Source organism: Dermacentor silvarum, chromosome 2 (genome assembly GCF_013339745.2).
Source record: "Dermacentor silvarum isolate Dsil-2018 chromosome 2, BIME_Dsil_1.4, whole genome shotgun sequence".
Lineage (NCBI taxonomy): Eukaryota > Metazoa > Arthropoda > Arachnida > Ixodida > Ixodidae > Dermacentor > Dermacentor silvarum.
The window spans coordinates 194257755-194278325 of record NC_051155.1 but is presented as its reverse complement, the minus strand read 5'-3'; the positions used below and the strand labels follow the sequence as shown (position 1 = coordinate 194278325).

The 20571-nt window shown below is 47.4% G+C and overlaps 1 protein-coding gene across 1 annotated transcript; it reads right to left on the bottom strand.

The window, feature by feature from the left end:
* Nucleotides 1–12848: 12848 nt before the first annotated feature.
* Nucleotides 12849–20012, bottom strand: LOC125943677 (uncharacterized). The gene is made up of 4 exons (XM_049663130.1): nt 19601–20012; nt 18481–18498; nt 18239–18380; nt 12849–13014 (listed from the first exon to the last, which is right to left on the bottom strand). Exons 1-4 carry the CDS (start codon nt 19987–19989, stop codon nt 12916–12918), a joined length of 648 nt encoding a protein of 215 aa, XP_049519087.1. The 5' UTR covers nt 19990–20012; the 3' UTR covers nt 12849–12915.
* Nucleotides 20013–20571: the final 559 nt, after the last annotated feature.

The following is a 20571-nucleotide window of genomic DNA, read 5'->3' as shown; positions in this document are numbered from 1 at the left end:
GACTATGACTTATCTGATGACTTATGACTTATCCTCTTCCAAGAGGACTTGGACTCTTGTTGGGGTAGAATGTGAGCCAGCTCTGCAAGAACATTCCGACAGCTATGTGTAGCCTGCTGTGACTAGATAGTCTGGCAACTGTGTGAATTCGCGCGAGCTGAGCAATGACGGCCGTTTTCGACATTTTTATGGTGTCATATGTAATCGTCTGAAGCCTTGCTGTTGATAAAGACTACTATCTCACAATTCATATAGGTAATTACAAGTTGAGTTAGCTACATAGGTAATTACTAGGTACATAGGTAGGTAATTAATTACTAGGTGAGTTAGCGAATGACCTATGAGGGCCAAATGATGCGAAGATGTGTCGTGGACTCCGGAGCTTGATCGCTACTACAGAGCTTTATACAATTGCATTCTGTACATTATTAGAGTCAGTTTGTCAAAAAACTTAATTTAACCTCGTATGACCTAAGCTCCGTTTAGGTCATACGACCAGGGTGCGAGCTTGCTAGCGTTTGTGTGTGCGAGCTTGCTAGCAATTGCGAGCTTGCTAGCGGTTGTGATAGGGCACGCGTGACATCGGGCTCAAATGTTAGAAAAAGAGAGGGAGATTGAAGAGTGCTTTAGTATATATCTCACCCTATCTGATGGAACGTCGCTTAAGTTGGAGAGTGAGGTTTCACAGCCCATGAAAGCTTGCACGACAGTTTATGGCGTATAGGTGAGCTTTACGAGTACATTTTCTCCTTGTGCCCACGAATGCATGCACTCACGCCGTTTTCTTGGAGCGCGCTAGGCCCACTCGGTAACTTCTTTTGTAGAGCGTCATGTCCAAAACACACTTGCATACATCTGGTGTGACCAACTTTACATGACATCTGAACTCATTTCTTTTTTGCTGAAGCATTCCAAGTTAACTTAGGAGGCTATATTCTGTGCGTCGTAAAACTAGGACGAATTGTGGCATCGGGGTAAGGCAACGTTTATTCTGTATATGGAACGTATAGCCGGAGAGATTGCTCGACGTGCTGCAGCGGCCCATTTCGCAGGTGCTGCTCCTTGTCCGTGGTTTGGCTCTCGGCCTCATATATATATCTGTCGGTTCAGCCAAGCTGTGTATATTTAATGTATTTCTGATCATCCTTCAAAGCAGTTTTTCTTTAAGCAGCACATTTCTAACTAAATGCTGAGAATAATGTAAAATGCAAAATAATAATGTAAAATGTAAAATAATTTTTTTTAAATGTAAATAATGTAAAATACCCCCTTTTGTAGTGTCTCAGTTTCCACGTGAATGAGGACAAGGGTAAAGAGAGATGATATACAAATGGTAAAATAATTTTTGTTTACTTAAAGACTAGTTAAACTCAACAACTTGTAAAATATCTTATGTATGTAACATTTCGACGAAAATAACAAGCGCTGATCACACGAGAGGTGGTGACCTCTCGGCTTTAGAGAAAAATGTCAGCTAACAGATCAAGTTGTGCGGAAACCCGGAACCTACATTTATGAAATGAATAGTCGACACCCACCTGAATCTAACATGATTCTACAAAGGAAACCCACGCAATTTTTTTTTGGGGGGGGGGGGGAAGTAGGCTTCGATTGATTGATGAGGTTTGACGTGCCAAAGTATTATAACGCAGGTGCTGACACACTAACAAAGAACTCCCCCGGTTTCGTTAACGTGCACTCAATACGTGCACTTGCATTCCGTCCCGAATGAATTCATTTGGGACGGAATGCAAGTGTACGTATTTAAATATAGCCACTGCATGCCAGGAATCGAACCCACAACCTCACGCTCAGCAGCAGACCGCCACAGTCATTGAACACTACGGTTATTGGAAAGCACGCTTCAGAGTTGAAGCATCATTTATCCGGGGAAAAGTGCCAGTAGGTTGATTGTCCCAGCCAGGTAGTGATCTCGGGTTCGATGTTCAAACCATGCAGTAGAATTCCCTTGCAGCTGCAAAAGTAATTCTTCTCCGGGAATCAATGTGGGTTTCATTCGTCCGACCAAAGCATATCGCGGTGGACGACGAGATGTATTACGATCAGTCGGTCTCCGCCTTGAGTGGAACTGATTGTTTACTCACCGGTCTAGCACATACAGCTTAAGACGATTAATTCGCCGTCACGCTGCCTGTAGCTAGACTTCCTGTTTGCTGACCCCGCAAAGTGACCGCTCCGGTTAAGTGGTGTTTCGGGTCCCATCTCCTCAACACGAAAAATTCTTATTCAACAACGAAACTTTGTTTCCGAATCACCCATCTAGTTTTTTCTTCGGGTAGCATTGTGCTATGGAATCAAGCCGATGGCAGCATTTTATTTCAGGAACAATTGGGTGTGCTTCTGAGATTAATGCGCTTTATTTCTCGCAGGGGACAAAGCCGATGACAATGGGCCAAGCTTCCTCATCAAAGCCCGCATCTTGCTGGCGGCGCTCGTGATGCTCATTACAGTAGCATTGATGATTATTGCGCTGAAAGGCCAAAACCTATTTCCTGGTTGGACCAAGACAACCACGGAGCCGCAGCTGAACTTATATGGGGACTGATGAAGACCATCTGCGGGGCACAGTTGTGTTACACCTTTCCTACTATACTCGCGGCTCGCGGTATTCGCCTCGAAGGTAGCGTGGAATCTGCTGAGCAAAGTGAAATACATATTCAAGGTCACGCCCTTGAATGAGTGCAAGAGGCATACAGTTTCGACTTGTGTCAATCGATTATGTTTGCAAGGATACGTCTTACAAAACATTTTCTTTGAGCTTAAGCACTTGCACATTCGTGTTCACATTCATCTTTTCGTGTTAATTTCCTAGCGCTAATTGCCCACGGGATTTTCAATAATTTAGGTACCCGAATTTCTTGTTCGTAGTCGTCGTGTGTTTAGTGGACACTGAATTTCACAACCGTTTAATTTGTTCGTTTCGCTGAACGTTCTTTTTGCTGACGTCATCCCCGTCAACCGACAACCGATCAATCCATACAATGATACACAGGCGGCGCTTAAAGGGATTACATTAACGTTGACTATGTGTTGCTTGGGGTGGCTTCGGGCTCTTCGAGTTGTGACGTCGCATAACTGAATGACAATGCGTAATAAGAAAAATGTAGCAGTTTCAACCGAAAGGCGAAGCATCAGTTGCGATAGTGAATTAGTAGAGAGCTATACGGAGTAAGGATAGTAGTTTTATCAGCTGTATAAACCTGGACATGCAGCAGCACCAGCAACGCGCAGAACTGTTGTTGACGCCGTCGGCGTTTTGCCCATGTTCGCACCGAACGCGCGCGGCGTTAGGGACTGTTGCCAGTGCCTCTGGGGGCGGATCGGAGGACACTCGTCGAGCACAGTCGGAACTCTTTACTACCTTCTCGCCTTGCAACGTTTTATTGCGATAGCAATTATGTGGACACTCAAAGCGGATTTCTGCAGTCGGCGTCGCCGTCGCAGTGAGGTTCCGTATGAGGTCAACGGCGATTAAATCGTCGCCGCGCGCCGGACGCTGCATGTGCGAGTGAAAGGGCGCGAGGGACGCGCGATTTCCCGGGGAGCGAATGCACGGTGGAGAACAAACGCGCGTTCTGCGCCGTGCTCCCTGAAGGGCTGCAGAATTAAGCGTCTCTTTCCTCTTTTACAATCACCATATATATAGAGAGAGAAAACGCGACTTCTTCCGTCGTGCGAAAGGCCGTGGGGGGACGGGAGGGAGGGAGGGAGGGAGGGGAGGCGACGTTTAGGTGCGGCACCAAATGCGTATTTATATAAAAAATCACAGCATATCCACGGGGTGAATGATGATGAGTGGGCGAAGCTCCGGAGGGAATCATCGGATCTCCCGCTTAAGGGGACGCTAGCACAAACGCGTTAGAAACGTGCAGTACTCTCTAGTAAGGGGGAGCGGCCACAGCGTCTTACGCAGCTATTTACACATGCCGGAACGTGCACCGCGTTTGCCGACGCCATCACATGACTGCTGAGAGAGTATACCCCCCGTATTCATAAACGCTCCTCGACTTGAACTTGACTTGCCACCGCCTTGGGCAGCGCGTTCGAAACGCGTTGAAGGTAAGGCGGAGAGGCCACAGCGTCTTACACCAGCTTCTTACACGGGCCGTAACGCGCTAGCACAAACGCGTTAGAAACGCGCTAGAAACGCGGCCTTTCGTTAATGTTGGGTATTTATTGCCATCGTGGTGCGTGTGTATATGTGCGCTTCGTGGCGTAGTGGGCTAACGCCGCGCGCTCGGAAGCGAGGGGTCCCTGGTTCGATTCCGCGCTACGGACACAACTTCGGAATTTTTTTTCTCATTTTTCTCAGACTGGTTACACACTACTACTACGACGACGGGGACGGAACGGGTGCCGCTATAAGGAGCTTCGCTCCTAAAACGTTGCGAGGCGAGAAGGTGGTAGAGAGTTCCCACGCTGGTCGACGAGTGTCCCGTTCTGATCTCGTCGAAAACCTCCAAGCCGCCCCAAGAGGCACCGGCAACAGTCACCAACGCTGCGCGCGTTCGGTGCGAACGCGGGAAGAACGCCGATGGCGTCAAAAACAGTTCTGCGCGTTGCTGGTGCTGCTGCATGTAAAAGTTTATACAGCTGATAAAACTACTATCCTTACTCCGTATAGTTCTCTACTAATTTGCTATCGCAATTGATGCTTCGAATTTTTTATATAATTACGAATTTGGTGCCGCAGCTAAACGTCGCCTCCCCTCCCTCCCGTCCCCCCACGGCCTTTCGCGCGACGGAGTAAGTCGCGTTTGCTCTGTGTGCAAACGCGGCAACTGGCACGCCAATGCATTTCTCCGCAAAGTTTGGGAATGAATATCTCGAAACTGCTGTCATCCCGAGAATTCGTTCCAAGTGGATCCGCCTTGCGAACTCCACGGCTACAATTTGTAAATTGCAATAGGGCCATCAGGTAATTAGTTAAAAGCTTAATTAGTGAACTTTGGTTAATTATTCGATTATGCGTTTCAATTTCTTGTGCAAGTAATGTCCACCTCTTCGAGTAGACCAGCTCATGAACTAGAATTGTGCTATCTGCCACAGGCAACCTTTAAGAATTTTTGAAAGTGTTCGCTGAAACACCCTGTATATGGTGATTGTAAAGGAGGAAAGAGACGCTTAATTCTGCAGCCCTTCAGGGAGCACGGCGCAGAACGCACGTTTGCTCTCCGCCGTGCGTTCCCTCCCCATAATAAAATAATTCCATATTAAAGAGCGCAATTCACTTATGTTCACGCTTTCCCTGGCAACTAACTTCCACAAATTTTCTTCCGTGTATGTTACCTGAGGAGGATTCAACAGACGCTTATACATCACAGAATAGTACATGCGGTGTCATTCAATACGTGCTGCTGTCTTGTTTGTTCCTGACAGAGGGCATTGCGTATAACCAGGACACAAAACTGCTTGCTCAGCGCAATTATGGTCTCACGGCATCATATAGAAACGAAGGAAAAAGTATATTCTGGAAGCAAATTATGTGCAAGTACGTTGCTTGTGCCTTTAACCGACGTATTATTATTATGTACGCACAAAGAAGATGGGGCTTACACTACACAACCTTATAGTCAAAATAATACTGCTATTTTTTTTTTTTTTAGTTGTATGAAACCGTGTACAAGCATGCCCATTGGGCTCCTTTGTGACCGATTCCCAAGGCGTCTTTCCCTGTCTACCTGATGGTAGCGCAATAAAATTGTGATTTTTAGTTTTTTTAAGGGGGAGGGAGAGGGGGGCTTACCATCACGGCAGTAAGTATTCTGAAAGTCTCTCTGTAGCCTTCCACATCGAGTCTTGTGGTATGCAGTACAGTGTTGCTCAGCAGTGGCTGCCTTCGCAGACTGCGCTGCCTGGTTCGGCACACACCGCTACAAAGATACTCCCGATAGCGTTCTCTAGGAGTGATGGATCAGCTCTTGTGTCTTGCGTGGCGCGCGCAGCGTGAGGTCAGGACTGATTCTGAAAACAATACAGACCTATTCGCATTTATGATCTTATGTGCGAGTTTCGCATGCCATGTGGCCATAACTGGCGCGATGGGGCATGTCTGCACCGAATTTGACTAAATGTGGCAAACACAAATTGTTTCCTATTTACAAACGAGCCGATAAGGCCACATTATGCCCTCCGTGCCAAGTGCGGGAAGATATAGCCCACCTAATCTGCATTCTCAGGCTATACCGTGTGCTCCAGCTAACGTTAGCCAAGTTGATCAACGAAAAAAAAAATACAGTGCAAGATACAATTATCAAACCTAGAATGTGGGGTTATCGGAGGTCTGACGACCGAATACCGTAGGTTTAAAAATTGTATCTCGCAGAGTGTTTTTTAAATGTCTTTTTTTTTTCGTTGAAGAGCTTGGTTGGCGTTAGCTGGGACACCGCATACTACGAATGGTGTGTTCCAATAATCGCCTTAGACGGCTAAATAGACAGCTAAGTGGACGGCGGCCATCTTAAGTCTCGTTCCAATTCTAACGAAGATGTCAAAGTAGACAGCATCGAAGTCAAGAACGATGCAGGCTATCTTTCTTGTCTAAACAAGATAGCGACTAAGCAGGGCGCTTAAAAACTCTACGGGAAGGTTGTCTGCGCACAAAAAAACGTAGACACGATTTTATATAGCCTTAATGTAAGTCACATCATGTTTTTCATAGGTTCGCAGGCGAAAATACTTAAAATACAGAACTAATGTGTGCTTTTCTGAACTTTCTTTTTATCGCCGCGAGGTGGCGTCACGTCGCAGAAAGCGTCTTCTAGATGGCTTGAAACGCGTTCCATTACTTGTACTCGAAGCTGTCTTGGCTGTCTTCATAGACGTCAAAGTAGACTGTCTACGATGATGGAAAGAATCGGAACACAGCCATAGAACGGCCCCAATGTCCGCACCCAACATTTACCGACTATCATCATTTGAACAAAGATACGTCCTCGGCCCACGTTCTGTCATTGGCTGTGCAACTCGTGCAACGAATGCAGTTTTGTGTTGCCCTAGAGACACTGGTCTCAATGAGGCACTTTAGTTGAGTTTTAAGTAGTGTGCTTTGTGTGTCTTTGTTGTGAACTGTGCACACAATTTCATTTTTGTTCCTATATATTTGGAGTAGCGTGCTAGACATACCCCAAGGCAAACCTTTCTAGGATCCGTTAAATCTCTCTCTTTGTATCTGTAGCCTCTTCCCATCAAGCTTGTACACCAATTCCGTCAACCAAGTGCGCACCATTATGCAAGAGGCATGCACAGCCGTACTGGTGATATGATACCGACTGTACGATGAGTGAAGAAAAGGCTTTTTCTTCCTGTATTTCTCTTCCCGACCAAGACAAGCTTAATCTTGCTAAACGTAAGTCACTACCACAAATAGCTTATAGTTGCCTCGGCACAAGGAGGAAGACAGAAAAAAAAATTAAAAAAATAAAAAAACGATACGCCTGCCACCCGTTCGCAGGTGGGCTGCACGTGCCCTGGACAGAGCGACTATGCATCATTGTTAGACTTGACTTCATTTTACCAGTGTTCTTCTTCCTTTTAATTCGAACAGGTAACCTAATTTATTCACGTCTGTCTGCTGAATAGACCCTCCTTTATTTTACTTTCTTAGTTTCATTTACTTGACAATTGAAAGCTTATTCCAATAATGCATTTTGGCTGTGCAGGCCAATTATTCTGCATCCCCTTTAGTTGGTATGTGGCAATGTTCTTGAGGTAATTATAATCATCATCATCCTGTGCCATTCCAGCCAGATCGAGGGTACGACGGCCTTGTCATCTGTTCTTTCGCGCACATGTATCACCGAAACGCGCAAGAGGTGGCCATGTACGAGTATCAAGAATCAAACAGCGGCTTCGTCCAGTCACCCTACGTGACGCTCGAAGAGGAGGGAAGCTTCTCGCCCCCGAGCAAGCGCCGTCGGGGCGGCACCCTCACTCCGCGATTCGTCATTCTCCTGGCCGTGGCGGTCCTCATCGTCGGCCTCTTCGTGGCCGCCGTCGTTCTCTTAACAGTGAGCACGGCGAACAAGGACGGCCACCAGGACTACGAGGACGACTCCAGTGAAGTGCAGCTATTAGTGACCCCGTTTGCCCTGCCATATACCGAGCGTGTCATCACCTTCTCGCACACGCGCAAAGAGCGAGTTTTGTCTGGCGACCGAAGCATTCTCGCGGTCAACGTGGCGCCGCGCGATCGTCCGGGCAACTCGCTCGTCGACACTTTGTCGGCCCCCAGCAAAGACGACGACGTACCCACTCCTCAGGCACGGCGACTTGGCCGTGGCCGACCTGCGACTTCGCACGACGTCGATGCTCGCCGATATCAGAGAGTGAAGGCGCGAGATGACGTGATCCACACGTCCAACAAAGACGAGTCCGAGCCGCGGTGGGCGGCAGGCACGCCTCAAGACGGGCCTCTCCGATCTAAAAGCGCGGTCTTCAAGAGTCTGAAAAATGTCACCCAGGACGTGGCAGGAAACCCGCAGTCGCAGAAGGGCGCCGTTGAGGCTTTGAAAGTGAAAGCCAATCCTGAACTTGCTGAGACTTCCGGACCAGGTTCCTCAGTAAAGTCCACGGCTTAGCGCACATTTGAAGCCACAAGAGTAGGGCGACTAACGAGGTATTCCGTAGTAAAAACTTGCGGACTTGTAGCAGTCGCTCTGTTATTAGGCAGCTAGTTCGCGATGCCGCCAAGTGCAATATATCGTTATATTAAAGGTGTACGCAAATCAGTTGCACCTGCATGCTCATTGATCGACTTAATGCATTAGTCATTATTAATTTCTAAACTTGTTGCTTACTTAAGTTAGGTGAAACAGATGTGTAAAAACGTGCCCTTTGCAGTCATGTGGGAATAGCTTGCGCGCTCAAATACCAGCCTTTGTAAGGCAGCAAAATAAAAGAGTGTATGCTTGTTTTTTTTTTTCTTTCTTTTTTTTACAGTTTTCGTAGCATGTTGAAAGCGTAAATGTAACTTATTGCAAGAACGTTTTCATTCATCTCTGAAGGGCACCGCCTGCGCTATCTTTATTTCGACTCCATACCTTGAGTGCCCCCCTCCCCCAGAAGGGGGCACTCAGGTTATACATTTTGGCAATTAGGTTATACATCCTACAGAACCTTATGTATAGGATGTATACTCTTGGTTGGTGTCTGAAATCGTTGCAAAAGAAACCACATCAGCTCATCAAAGGACATCAAATAATCATAGGTAACGGTCGTAAAATTATTACTACCACTTGAATCTGTTTGCCAGTATGCCAATCTGTTTGTGAATCTGTTTGTCTGTTGCCAGCGATGGAATGAAAAACACACACAAGGGGACTTCTTAATATGGCATTGATAATCGTTGTTATGCTTATATTCAGGACTTCCCATTGGCCTCTTTTCAGACGCCTCGGCGAAGACAAGAACCCAGATCACAATTTATCCTTCCTAGTCGGCGTAACTCGGACAGCGTCCCCACAAGCCTACCAAGGACTTCCTTTTTTTTCAAAGTCAATATATACATTAAACGTATGTATCACTCATAAGTAGCCTACAGCGAAAATCTTGTTTTACGAAAACGCGTTCGAAGATAAACCTAGACAGCTCGTTAATAAGCTGAAGCATTTTTCAGGTGTCATGCGTAAAAGGAGGGTGAAACGAGGGTAGAAGGGTGATTATGGAGCTTGTCACCTAGTTTGTGCATCGCGGCTAACATTGTACTTTCACCTGTTTGTGTGAATCGACACGCAATTCCCCCAAGCGTAGTCTGAGTTGTAGAGTATGGTGCTGAGCACACCGTCATAACGGCGTTCGAGAGGCCTAAATAATGGAGCAAGGTTGAATGTTGTTAGCTGGTGTTACGGGCCGGGTTTTGGTAAACATTCAACGGTGTCTGCTTGAAGCTCGAACAAGGTTGACCATCGAAGAGGGTCCGGCAGGGAAGACGAGGCGACGTCAAAAAAGTTGTCGCAGTTTCACCTGAAAGGCGAAGCATCAATTGCGATAGCAAATTTGTAGAGATCTATACGTAGTAATGATAGTAGCTTTATCAGCTGTATAAACTTGGACAAGCAGCAGCACCGGCAGCACGCAGAACTGTTGTCGACGCCGTCGGCGTTTTGCCCGCGTTCGCACGAAACGCGTGCGGCGTTGGTGACTGTTGCCGGAGCCTCTGATATAAATAGGCACTTGGTTCCGCAGATGCGTTGATCAGAACGTCGTACAAAGCGGCTCTCGGCCTACCACAGGGAACCTCCACTGAACGCCTGGTGGCCCTAGGAATACATAACAACTACGAGGAGCTATGCGCAGCGGTGCTTATGTCTCAACGGGAGAGGCTTAGCTTAACCTCCACTGGGAGAGCATTACTCTGCCACGTTGGTTACCCCGCTTGTCCACAGTACGCGGGAGAAGAACTGGAATCTCTACATAAAATTCTTCGTGAAAAGATCACAGTAGCTCCAATCCCCAAAAACATGAGTCCGAAATACCACCGGGGTCGTAGAAGTGCACGAGCACGCAAGTTAATGCAGCAATTCGGTAGAAATCCGGATACGGCCTACACAGATGTCGCTCGATGCAATACTTATAAGTACGCCCTCGCAGTAGTAGGAGCGGCCGCAGATCAAGGGCTTCTGACTTGCGCCACGGCTCGAGTCGCATGTGCGAATACCGCAGAAGCTTCAGCCATCGCGCTAGCTATAAAAACTAAGGACACTCTGGGAAAATCGTCGATAATTCTTACAGATTCCCAAGTCGCATGTAGATTATTCCTCACCGGGAGGATACCACATAGCACCACTCACCTATTAGGATCCAACCTAACGCAGAACCACATGATCATCTGGTGCCCGGGTCACATAGGACTCGATGGCAATGAGAGAGCGGACGGCGCAGCTCGTGCTTTTTTCAACCGAGCGGCCGACCACTCTTCAGAAAAACCCTTCTTACCGCGAGACATCCTTGAGTACCAACGGCGCGAGCGACGAAAGTACAGTCCACCACACCCTGATCTATCCGGGCGGGACTCTTACGACTGGCGCCGAATACAGACGCACACATATCCAAATCTTTATTTGAAACATGCCATTCACCCCACATTCTACAGCGCTCACTGTCCGTGGTGCGGAGGCCAGCCAACTCTAGTCCACATTACGTGGGATTGCCAGAACAGGCCACCCAAAATTAATACACCGCAAATAGCCGGCAAACTTTCCGGAAAGGAGCAGTGGGAGACTTGGCTCGCCAGCGAGGATCGGGAGATGCAACTAGCTCTCCTCGACCAGGCACGGCGGACCGCTCAAGCCAGTGGAGCCCTGGACTAGGGGCTCCACCCACCCGCTCCCTACACCTGTTATTTTTAATAAACGTTTTGATATATATATATATATATATATATATATATACGGTTCCGCAGCTAAACGTCGCCTCCCTTCCCTCCCTCCCCCCCCCCCCCCCCCCCGCGGCCTTTCGAGCGTCGGAATAAGGCGCGTTTGCTCTACATAGATGGTGATTGTAAAGGAGGAAAGAGACGCCTACTTCTGCAGCCCTTAAGGGAGCATGGCGCAGACCGCGCGTTTGTTCTCCGCCGTGGGTTCACTCCCCGTGAAAGCGCGCGTCCCTCGCGCCCTTTCACTCGCACATACAGCGTTCGCCGGCGCGCGGCGACGATTTCATCTCCATTGACGTCATACGGAACCTCATGGCGACGGCGACGCCGACGGCAGAAATCTGCTTTGGAGTGTCCCTATAATTGCTATCGCAATAAAAAAGTAACACAAGTTTAATACATAGTTACGGGTGAGCGGCGTGCTCCAAAGAAAACATACTAGAAACTTTCAGCGTGCATGCACCTGCACGCTAGGGCAAAGCAAAAGTGTTCTTCACGTGGCAGCTTGCTGGCTTTCTTATACCCTCCACCATCCGGGTGCTCTTCCCTCTCGTGCCCCAACTGCAGAGGGCCTTGTTAGGACACGTTAGGGCAAACCAGATGAAGTAGTGAGGATGGGTGACAGCAGCGAGGGCTGGCTGCCATAGCGGGGGTTGGCGATCGTAGCCGGGTGAACGTCCCCAGCAGGGGTGAGTTACCCCAAGCGGTGGTGAGCTGGTCGCAAGGCGGCACGGCAGGCTTCGCGCATTCCTCGGACCCCCGCGACGGACACGTCTGTTCATGTTGGCTAGCGAGATCGTTAGGCACACCGTTTACCATGCATTCGCACGTGTTCTCGGCATGACCGCTCAAAGTGAATCGTAACACCGGCCACTTAACCTGAGTGCGTGAATATATAACACACGGATTCAGGCGCTTACCCGTACCCGTGTTTTATTGCCATTGAGAGAACAATTGTTAAACAGTGTACACTAAAATAATGTACACCTTTAAAAGTAAATAACGGTGTACACTATTATACAGTGTAAGAGGGCTGAAGCATGAAAACTGAAGCGTTCGTATTGTGTGCTATATACCCCAGCCTAGCAAAATGACCGGTTGATTCTAGCACTCGGCTAAGTGTTCCCGGATTGAACACATTGTATAATGTGTGTTGCATTTTTCTTTCTTTAGTTCTATCGCTTATACCAACTATAGGGGTCTGGGCAATAACCGGAGGGATAAAAGCAAGTACTCCCAGCGTGGAACACGCTAGGAGCACTTGCATCGCGAAAGACGAATTGCGAAGTGCATGTTCTTGTTCGGAAAACTTTAACAACTCACTTGATTCAAAGTTCACAGGTCTTGCAAGTGGCAATAGTGATAAATGTCGGGAAAGGAGGTGGGGAATAAGCTGTCCATTTATACGAGGGAGTTTATTCCTTCACAGACGTAAGCCGAGACAGTTTGCACACTTTTATTACCACGCAACACACTCGCAATTTATGCATGCATTTGGTCATGCGTTGTTGAGAGTCCGATCATTCCAGCGTCGTGCTGGTTCTGTTTCTTCGAGCCGTAGCGGCATTGCGATGAAGCTTTCGTGGACGCCGAGGGGCACGCTTCAGTGGGACGTTTGGCTGTCACAAATGAAGAAGTTTCACGACATGTTAGATGTAATGTACAGTAAAACTGCACCAGAAGCACCCATTTACTACTAAAGTCCTCGTTACCAAACGACAGGCGAAATTCACGTGGAAGGGTGGAATTGCACCGCCTGCCACAGTCAGTCAAAGAAGAAGTAAAAGTGTCATACAGTAAAAATAATGAGGACTAAGCGAGACCATATGTCATACACCGATATCTTGAAAGGCCTTATGGTATTTCAGTGCTCTAGCTCCTCATCCAATTAGGTTATAAGAACCATTAGCAGCGTACAAACTTAGGTTGACAGGATACTCCAACTGTCGCTCTGACAGGCTTGAAACGTCACTTTCTTTAGTGTAGGTTACCCGGGTTTGTATTCACAAATCATGCCGCATTCTCATGTCTTTCAAAAAAAAAAAGCGAGCATAATACTGAAGGCAGCCGGCCATTCACGAGCACTATAGGAATGAGAAACGTTGTGAAATCGCCCGCTAGATCGCCCGCTAGATCGCCCGCTAGTGTGCTACCAACACTGAATGAACAAGGAATGGATGATCAACTCTTTTTGCAGCAGTTACATTTTAATGTGAATTATTATACGGCCACTCACACCGGGGTACTATGCTAGTCGTACCAACGGCACTACGCTAGTCGTACCGACGAGCGCAAACTTCGCAGATTTAGGATGTTAGAGAGTTTCGGCGTTACGTTTTTTTATTCGCATGGGTTGCCACGTGGCATAATATGAAACTGTAGTTACACTAGGCGTTGCAGCTAAAGTTGGACCAAGCCTTTAAAAAAATTACTTGTGCGCTACCCGAATGCAATCAACCTGCATTCTTCTTCTTTCTTGTTCGTGTTTAATTGTCCAAGATGGTACATGTTCACGTATGACCTAGCTTTAAATGTGTTAGCCAGCGCTGCTCACGGCCACGGTGATGGACGTCAAATATCCTTCGGGACATTGAGGCCTAAATGAAAAGCAATCGTAGTACGGGAATTTCCTAGCAGGCCAGTTTATGGCATAGTATAGGGCACCAAGACTGTCTGAGTGAAGGTCCAAGCTTTGCAGTTCGTGAAAGAATACGGGAGTATAAACGCCGGAATAAAGGATATGCGAAAATCCGGCAAGTAGGCTTTTCCCCACTGTCCGGTTGCCTTACACGAGATCGCCGCGACCTCCCACTCATGGCATCATTGAACCGAGGTTATGCGCTTGCAAACGGTGAAGATGTAGTAAGCAGATATAGTCCACATCGCCAAATACAACGCTTGGCATTGCTGCTTGCTATGCTTCTCCGGAATTTTAGCTTCCCGCTGGAAGCTATGCAAGTGCGCGTCTTTGCAGCAGCTGTCTTCTGCGATGCCGAGTTACTTTCCTATTTCCTCAGGACGAAGCAGGCGAGCTAAGATTCCGGATGTTTTATTGAACGATGGGGACCAAGAATGATATCTTGCTAAAAAATGAGCAAGAACAGAGATGGATAATGCGCAAAATATTTTCATTTGCTATCGGCGGTCTCGGCAAAACACTGTTGGAAACTAAGCGAGAAATTCGTTTTTCGGCACCCTAACGACAATCTTGCCTTTTCCTGTCTCAGCGGCTCTTTCGTGACGCAAATAGCCAGTAAACTTTCTTGATAAAATTCATCAAGATAAATTGGCTAAGTTCAATACCTTGCCTCCATTTTATCTCGAAGGGAAACTGTGCGCCTTCCATTTGGTCGCTACTTCTGAAAACACGATGAAGAGCTTATTACCGCGCCATATGAGTGCACCAAAGCTGCTTTTCTAGACACGGCAATGCGATATCGTTTTATAAAATTGGGGGTTATTTTTCAGTTTTCAAATTCCAATTGTTCAGTCAACTCAACAGCAGGTAATTTAAAATTATATAGGGGAAAATAATAAGGAAGGCGCCTAGGAACAATTAGATGTGTGCGAATATTCGCAATTTTCGAATAACAAGTCGAATGATGTCCTATTTGATTCGGTCTCCAAATCGAATAGTCGCTCTTCGTAAATGCTAATATTTTTGGAATTCTTCTTTTTAATATTTCAAAACGTCAACTATATCCAAAATGAACACAATGTTTCAGCAAAAGTACGGTAAATTTTCTGCCTGCGGGCACATGTATAGGCACAAAACGTGGAGAGCTTGCACAGCGGAGCAGGCTACATCGCTCAGAGTGCAATACTTTTACCGGATATACAGCGATTACTCGCACACTGTGAAGAGTGCCGTGCATGCGAACAATGTGCATATTTTTTCCCTAATGCCCCATTTGTGCTTTTGGTAAAAAAAAAAAAAGACTCATAACAGGCTATGTAATGACGAGTACTTGCTAACGTCCAGAACACTAGGATTTGAACATCGTTTTATGATAATTGTGACTGCGGCTGATTCTGCTGAAAACGGCTGACACCGATAACTATTCGATATTCGATTCGATTCGCTTGTGGCACTATGCGATGCTTATTCGATTCGGTCTTAAAAATTGCTATTCGCACAACCCTATAGCAATAGAAACATAGAAAAAGGCAAAATTAAAAGCAAGTCATCATCGTCACTTAGCGACTTTCTACTAAAGTTGTAGTGTTTTGGGCAATGTGCCTCGAGCGGCCAGTCGCGCGGCAATTCTGCGTGTATTCGCGGGCTTCTTTCACACTCGGAAAAAGCGCATTTATGTAGCACGTATTGAGCAACAGAGAGTTGTATAGGGAGTTTTTCATGTTGCTCTACAACTTTCTCATTGACACTTTGATAATTAGGACAGTAGTTCTCGAGTTAGATAATGAATTACAATTACCTAATTAAATCTCAGTAACGAAAAAATTACTGGCGGCTACTCCACTGTACTGGAAACAATACGCACTAGGTTTGCTTCGCGTAACGCCGTTCCTCTTTTTTTAAATCGTGCTGCATGATAGCTCGGACACCCTGTATATTGTGTCTGTGCATGATGTTCACAGTGGAAAAATATGGATCAGATATAGTCGCCGCTGGTGCTTCTAATGCGCTTGTCCTCCTATTGTCAGGGTTTGCAGAAATAAAGCGAAAGTGTGAAGGCCCGTTCGATTCGCCTGCACTACCATGAACCAGTTCACGGAGGCTCACGAGAAGTTCAGGAATTGTGCAGCTCGATTTCTTCGGTGTAGGCCCAGCGCGACACTCGGAACGAATATCAAGGTGCAGACGCGGTGTAGGCGTTTTGTTTTTTCTGACTAATGTTCACGGAGTGCGTAAGTTTTGAGAATTCCTGAGCTGTTGGTATCATCGGCTTTTGAGGCGCGAATACACCCGCGCTTGCCTAGACACAGCAGCCGCACGTAAGCGGAGTTTTAACGGCGTTTGCGCATGTGCACTGTGTCGTCTGCTGCGTTGCTGTTTCGCACCTGTACGTCTGCACCAAGTCGGCACCGACAATAGAGAGGGTGCACCAAAATCGTGAACCAGCCCTGCACCTTTCCTGCGTTTTTTAACAGCGGAGCTGTTTAAGCCGGGCGTAATGTGTCAACCGCGAACAGAAAATGTGGGCCGATCCTGGCGGTAGTGCCGAAAGGGTCGAAGCGCAATGGCACATACCCATGTGAACTAGCGAAGCTGAGGCTGGCTAAGTCTAGCTAAGCGTGGTTGAGACTACTTAAGCTTAGTCAGTCATCGATAGCCAATTGATAGCCAATCAATAGCTAATCGATCATCGACCAATAATTAATAAATTTCGGAAAATGATGGGGCTGACATGGTAGTGCTTAGCCTAGCCCAAATGCGTGGCCAATACCTTGCGATAGCCAATCGATATCCAATCAATAACTAATCGATAATCGATCAATAATTAATAAATTCTGGAAAATGCTGGGGATGACTTGGTAGTGCTTAGCCTAGCCCAAAAGCCAGGACTAGCTATACTCGCGAACAACTTTCTGTGACAATGAAGGGAAAGCTACGGAGGCAATTGAGCGCGCACAAGTGATAGCGCTTCTGAAAAGAGTCGCGCGTTTTAATCCACGTTGGTTTAGGCTGGGGAACAGAAAACAAACAGCTTATTAGCAACAGTTAAATACGACAGAACACACCACGGAGCTTTTCCCTTCCGCGTCTGGGCAAACGTGAAACAGTCGCACGTGAAATCTGCGTCGATTCAGCGTCCGTTCCGAGCAACCAAAAGCACTGTCAAACGCTGCCGGACTACTCGGCGCGGTAAGACATGTGCAGCATCCACGCGCCCGTAGCTTTCCCTTCATTGCCACAGAAAGTTGTCCACGAGTATAGGTGCTCATCAGCTCCGCTGTCTCTTCAGTATTGCGCCTCCAGTGCAAGCTACGCTAATTTTTTTATAACGAATAGCGTGGCTAAGAGGGCGCCATTGCTGCACCGCTGAAATGAATGGCAGTGTGCAGCACTTCGTGAATTGGTTCAGGTGATGCCGGAGAATCGAACGTACCTTGAATTAAAAGCCGTTCGCGTCCACGCCAACAATGTTGCAGTACGCTTTCAGCCACAATAAAATGTTATGTGAAAAGGTATAGGCAACTCACAAGAAACCATGATGTGGGTGTCAAAACTTTTGTAATGACACTTTAGGGCGGGCGGAGTAGGCTTCGGCATCACCGGGGCGGGGGGGGGGGGGGGGTTGCAAGGTGGGGAGGGGGGGGGGGTGAATTACTTCGCACCTCCCCATTTGCACGCTGCTCGGGTGGTCACAGTCACCAGGATAATTCGCCACAAAAAAATGTCGGAGGCTGACGCTGCTCTCAGATGTCGCCGCAAACCGCGAGCACATGTAGAGTGTCCAATTAGAAGAAACGTCTCAAGCGCAATAATGAAGCATCTCGCCTACTTCACAAGATGTCCTTGTACCGGGACGTGCCTAATGAGGCTCTTGGGCGAGTGGCATGCATGACATTTGATGGTCACTCATTATGGTGCTTATTATTGTACTATAAGGAGTAAGCATAACATAAACAATACATAAACACTTAAGAGGCACACAGAAAGGGACACCACCATTGTTTTTGCCTACTCATCTCTCAAGCGTAGCATTAGGGACCTCCAATTTTTCCCCTGGCTCGAAAATTAGAGCTTCAGTAAAATAGAAATAGTGTAATGCAAGAATATTCAACACGGAGTGTCTCGTGTGGCATATTTTATCGCGCTGCAACCTCAAATTAATTAATTTCTTTAAGCAAACGCATGGTGGCGGCTTCAACACTCACAAGTACTTCGTCACGGTACACCGCCTTCTTGTTTCCATGGAAAGACAGGGTCTTATTCCCCAAGACGGCGATCGGTTCTTCCGAGTAGATTTCCCGCGAATCCTCCGTGGGTTCGGTCCTCGGTTCGGTCCTCGGTTCGGTCCTATCAAAAAGAACACATCACACCAGAAGCGCAAGGAGCACTCGGATTCTCAGAGTTCCGACCGAACTACGACCGAAAAACTAACAAAGTTGGTCCTTACCCGACGACAGTAGGCAAGCTGAAAAATAAAGTGCGTCTAGCGTCAAACGCGATGCGTGCGTGGGTGAGTGCATGCGTGCGCGCGCGTGCGTGTGTGTTGGGCTGTGTGTTGTGTATTGTGTGTTTGTGTGTTTGTGTGTGTTCGTGTGTGTGTGACGCAAACTTGCGTCTCTGTGCATGTGCCACTGTGTAAGTTTGCTCTTCCATGACAAAAACAAAATTATTTAAAACTTCTATGGTGCTGGGCGCGGACTTCATGGTGGCGTCTCCAGACGGCGCTGATGGAAGCGCGAGAGTGGAGCTCGGTTGCAGCACGCGCCACATGCATCACGTGTTAAGGCTGCAGCAATACGGCGTGTCAGTGCATTGTTTTATGCTGTTCGCATTAACATCGACAAGTCAGCCCTAAATTGTTTCTGCTGGTTTTCCTCTCTCTCTCTCTTTCTTTTTCCATTTCGACTGAAACTAAATGCGGTCGCCGCGGCCGGATATCGAAGCCATGCCCTCGTGCTCCGCTGCAGAATAACACTGTATCCGCTCAGCTACTGCGTCATGTGAAATAATTAACTGGTTATTGTTATCAGTCCATAGATGTTCACTTTATGATTTATGATACAACCAAAGTTTATCGGTTAAATTCACGTGCGCATAGTCGGTCCACAGCGCCGCCCCGAATATCTCGGTACGGCATGTATAGCGCCGTTTATTTATCTACAGCGTGTGAGAGCCACGTTGGTAATATCAAGAGATTACAGGCGTTTTATGTCCCAGACATATATATCTAAAGTAACAGAGGCGCTGAAGTCCAGGTCTCCAGGATGTACTTCAACACCCGGGGATTGCTTAACCCGCGGCTATAATTTCACGGCAGCTTGTAGCCTTCGACCCTCACGGTACGCGGCCACCAAGACTGGAGTCAAAGCTACTAACCCGTGCTCACCAAAGCGCGGTACCTTAGGGGCTATGTAGCCACGAAATTAATATCCGGTTCTATAGATGTGAACAAGAATAGCGGATTTGTCGGCCAATTAATCGCATAATGACTGGTAATTAACTTTGTCAACGATTGTTAATCGGCCCTCAGTGATGCACTTAACACTGCTGAAACCGAAAAAAATCACCTTTCACTTGCACGGTGCCTTATCTGTATGACAAAAGACTGGCCCGTTGAGAAGGTGGTGGTTGTGCTTTCGGTGGTGGTATCTGCGTCACTGCTCTTGATCCAGCCAATCCCGGCCACCATGACGAAGGCTACCAGGCCACACACTAACAGCATGATCCCTATGGCACCCACACGCAACAGGATCAGGGAACACGAGTCAACGCCGTAGTCGTCCGAACGCTTCTTCCGATATTCGTTCGCCGCCAGCGTCCCGGGCGTCGGCGCAGCGGGGTAGTACGCGTCGGGCATCGGCGCACCCGGGTACGCCTCGTAGTAGGGCACCGCGCGGGGGTCTTCCTGCAGGGCGTTCCATCCTGCCGGCTGTTGAGCCTGCCACTGCGCCGCCATTATTTGGTTTTGTGCGGTTTGATTTCTTTCATTAAATGGCGCCTGCTTGCTTGTTTGTTTGGTGGCCTCAAAGAGGGGCTCATACCCACTATGGTGGATTGTCCAAGAATCTGGTGAGTTAAGAAAATAATTAGTCGAGTATAAAAAGAAGCACTATTGATAAATGTTGAATAGATAAAAAGAATGCAGTCAGATAAAAATTTAAGAGGGTATGCATGCCCACTCTGACTGCTCTTGCTCTCGTCCTTTTCGTTTAAATAGAAATGCAGTGGTCGAATGCATGAAGTTCACCGAGAGTTTGGCTCACTCTTCAATATAGAAAGGATGTCTGCTTCGCAACTGTGCGAACGAAAAATGGCAGCTCCGTGGTTTGTGCTGTACGAAAACAGTGTTTCGAGTCATCCCAGGACCTCGTACATCACGCTGTCCAAATTTCGGAGGCCACAGTCTATAGTTCCTAATCTGCCACCATGTCCTGGACATCTTCTCATTATGACTGTAAGCGCTGGTGTCCATGCGTCTAGTCATGTATAAGCACATGCAGAAATTTCTCCCCTATCCACACTATTTCCAAAAGGAAAA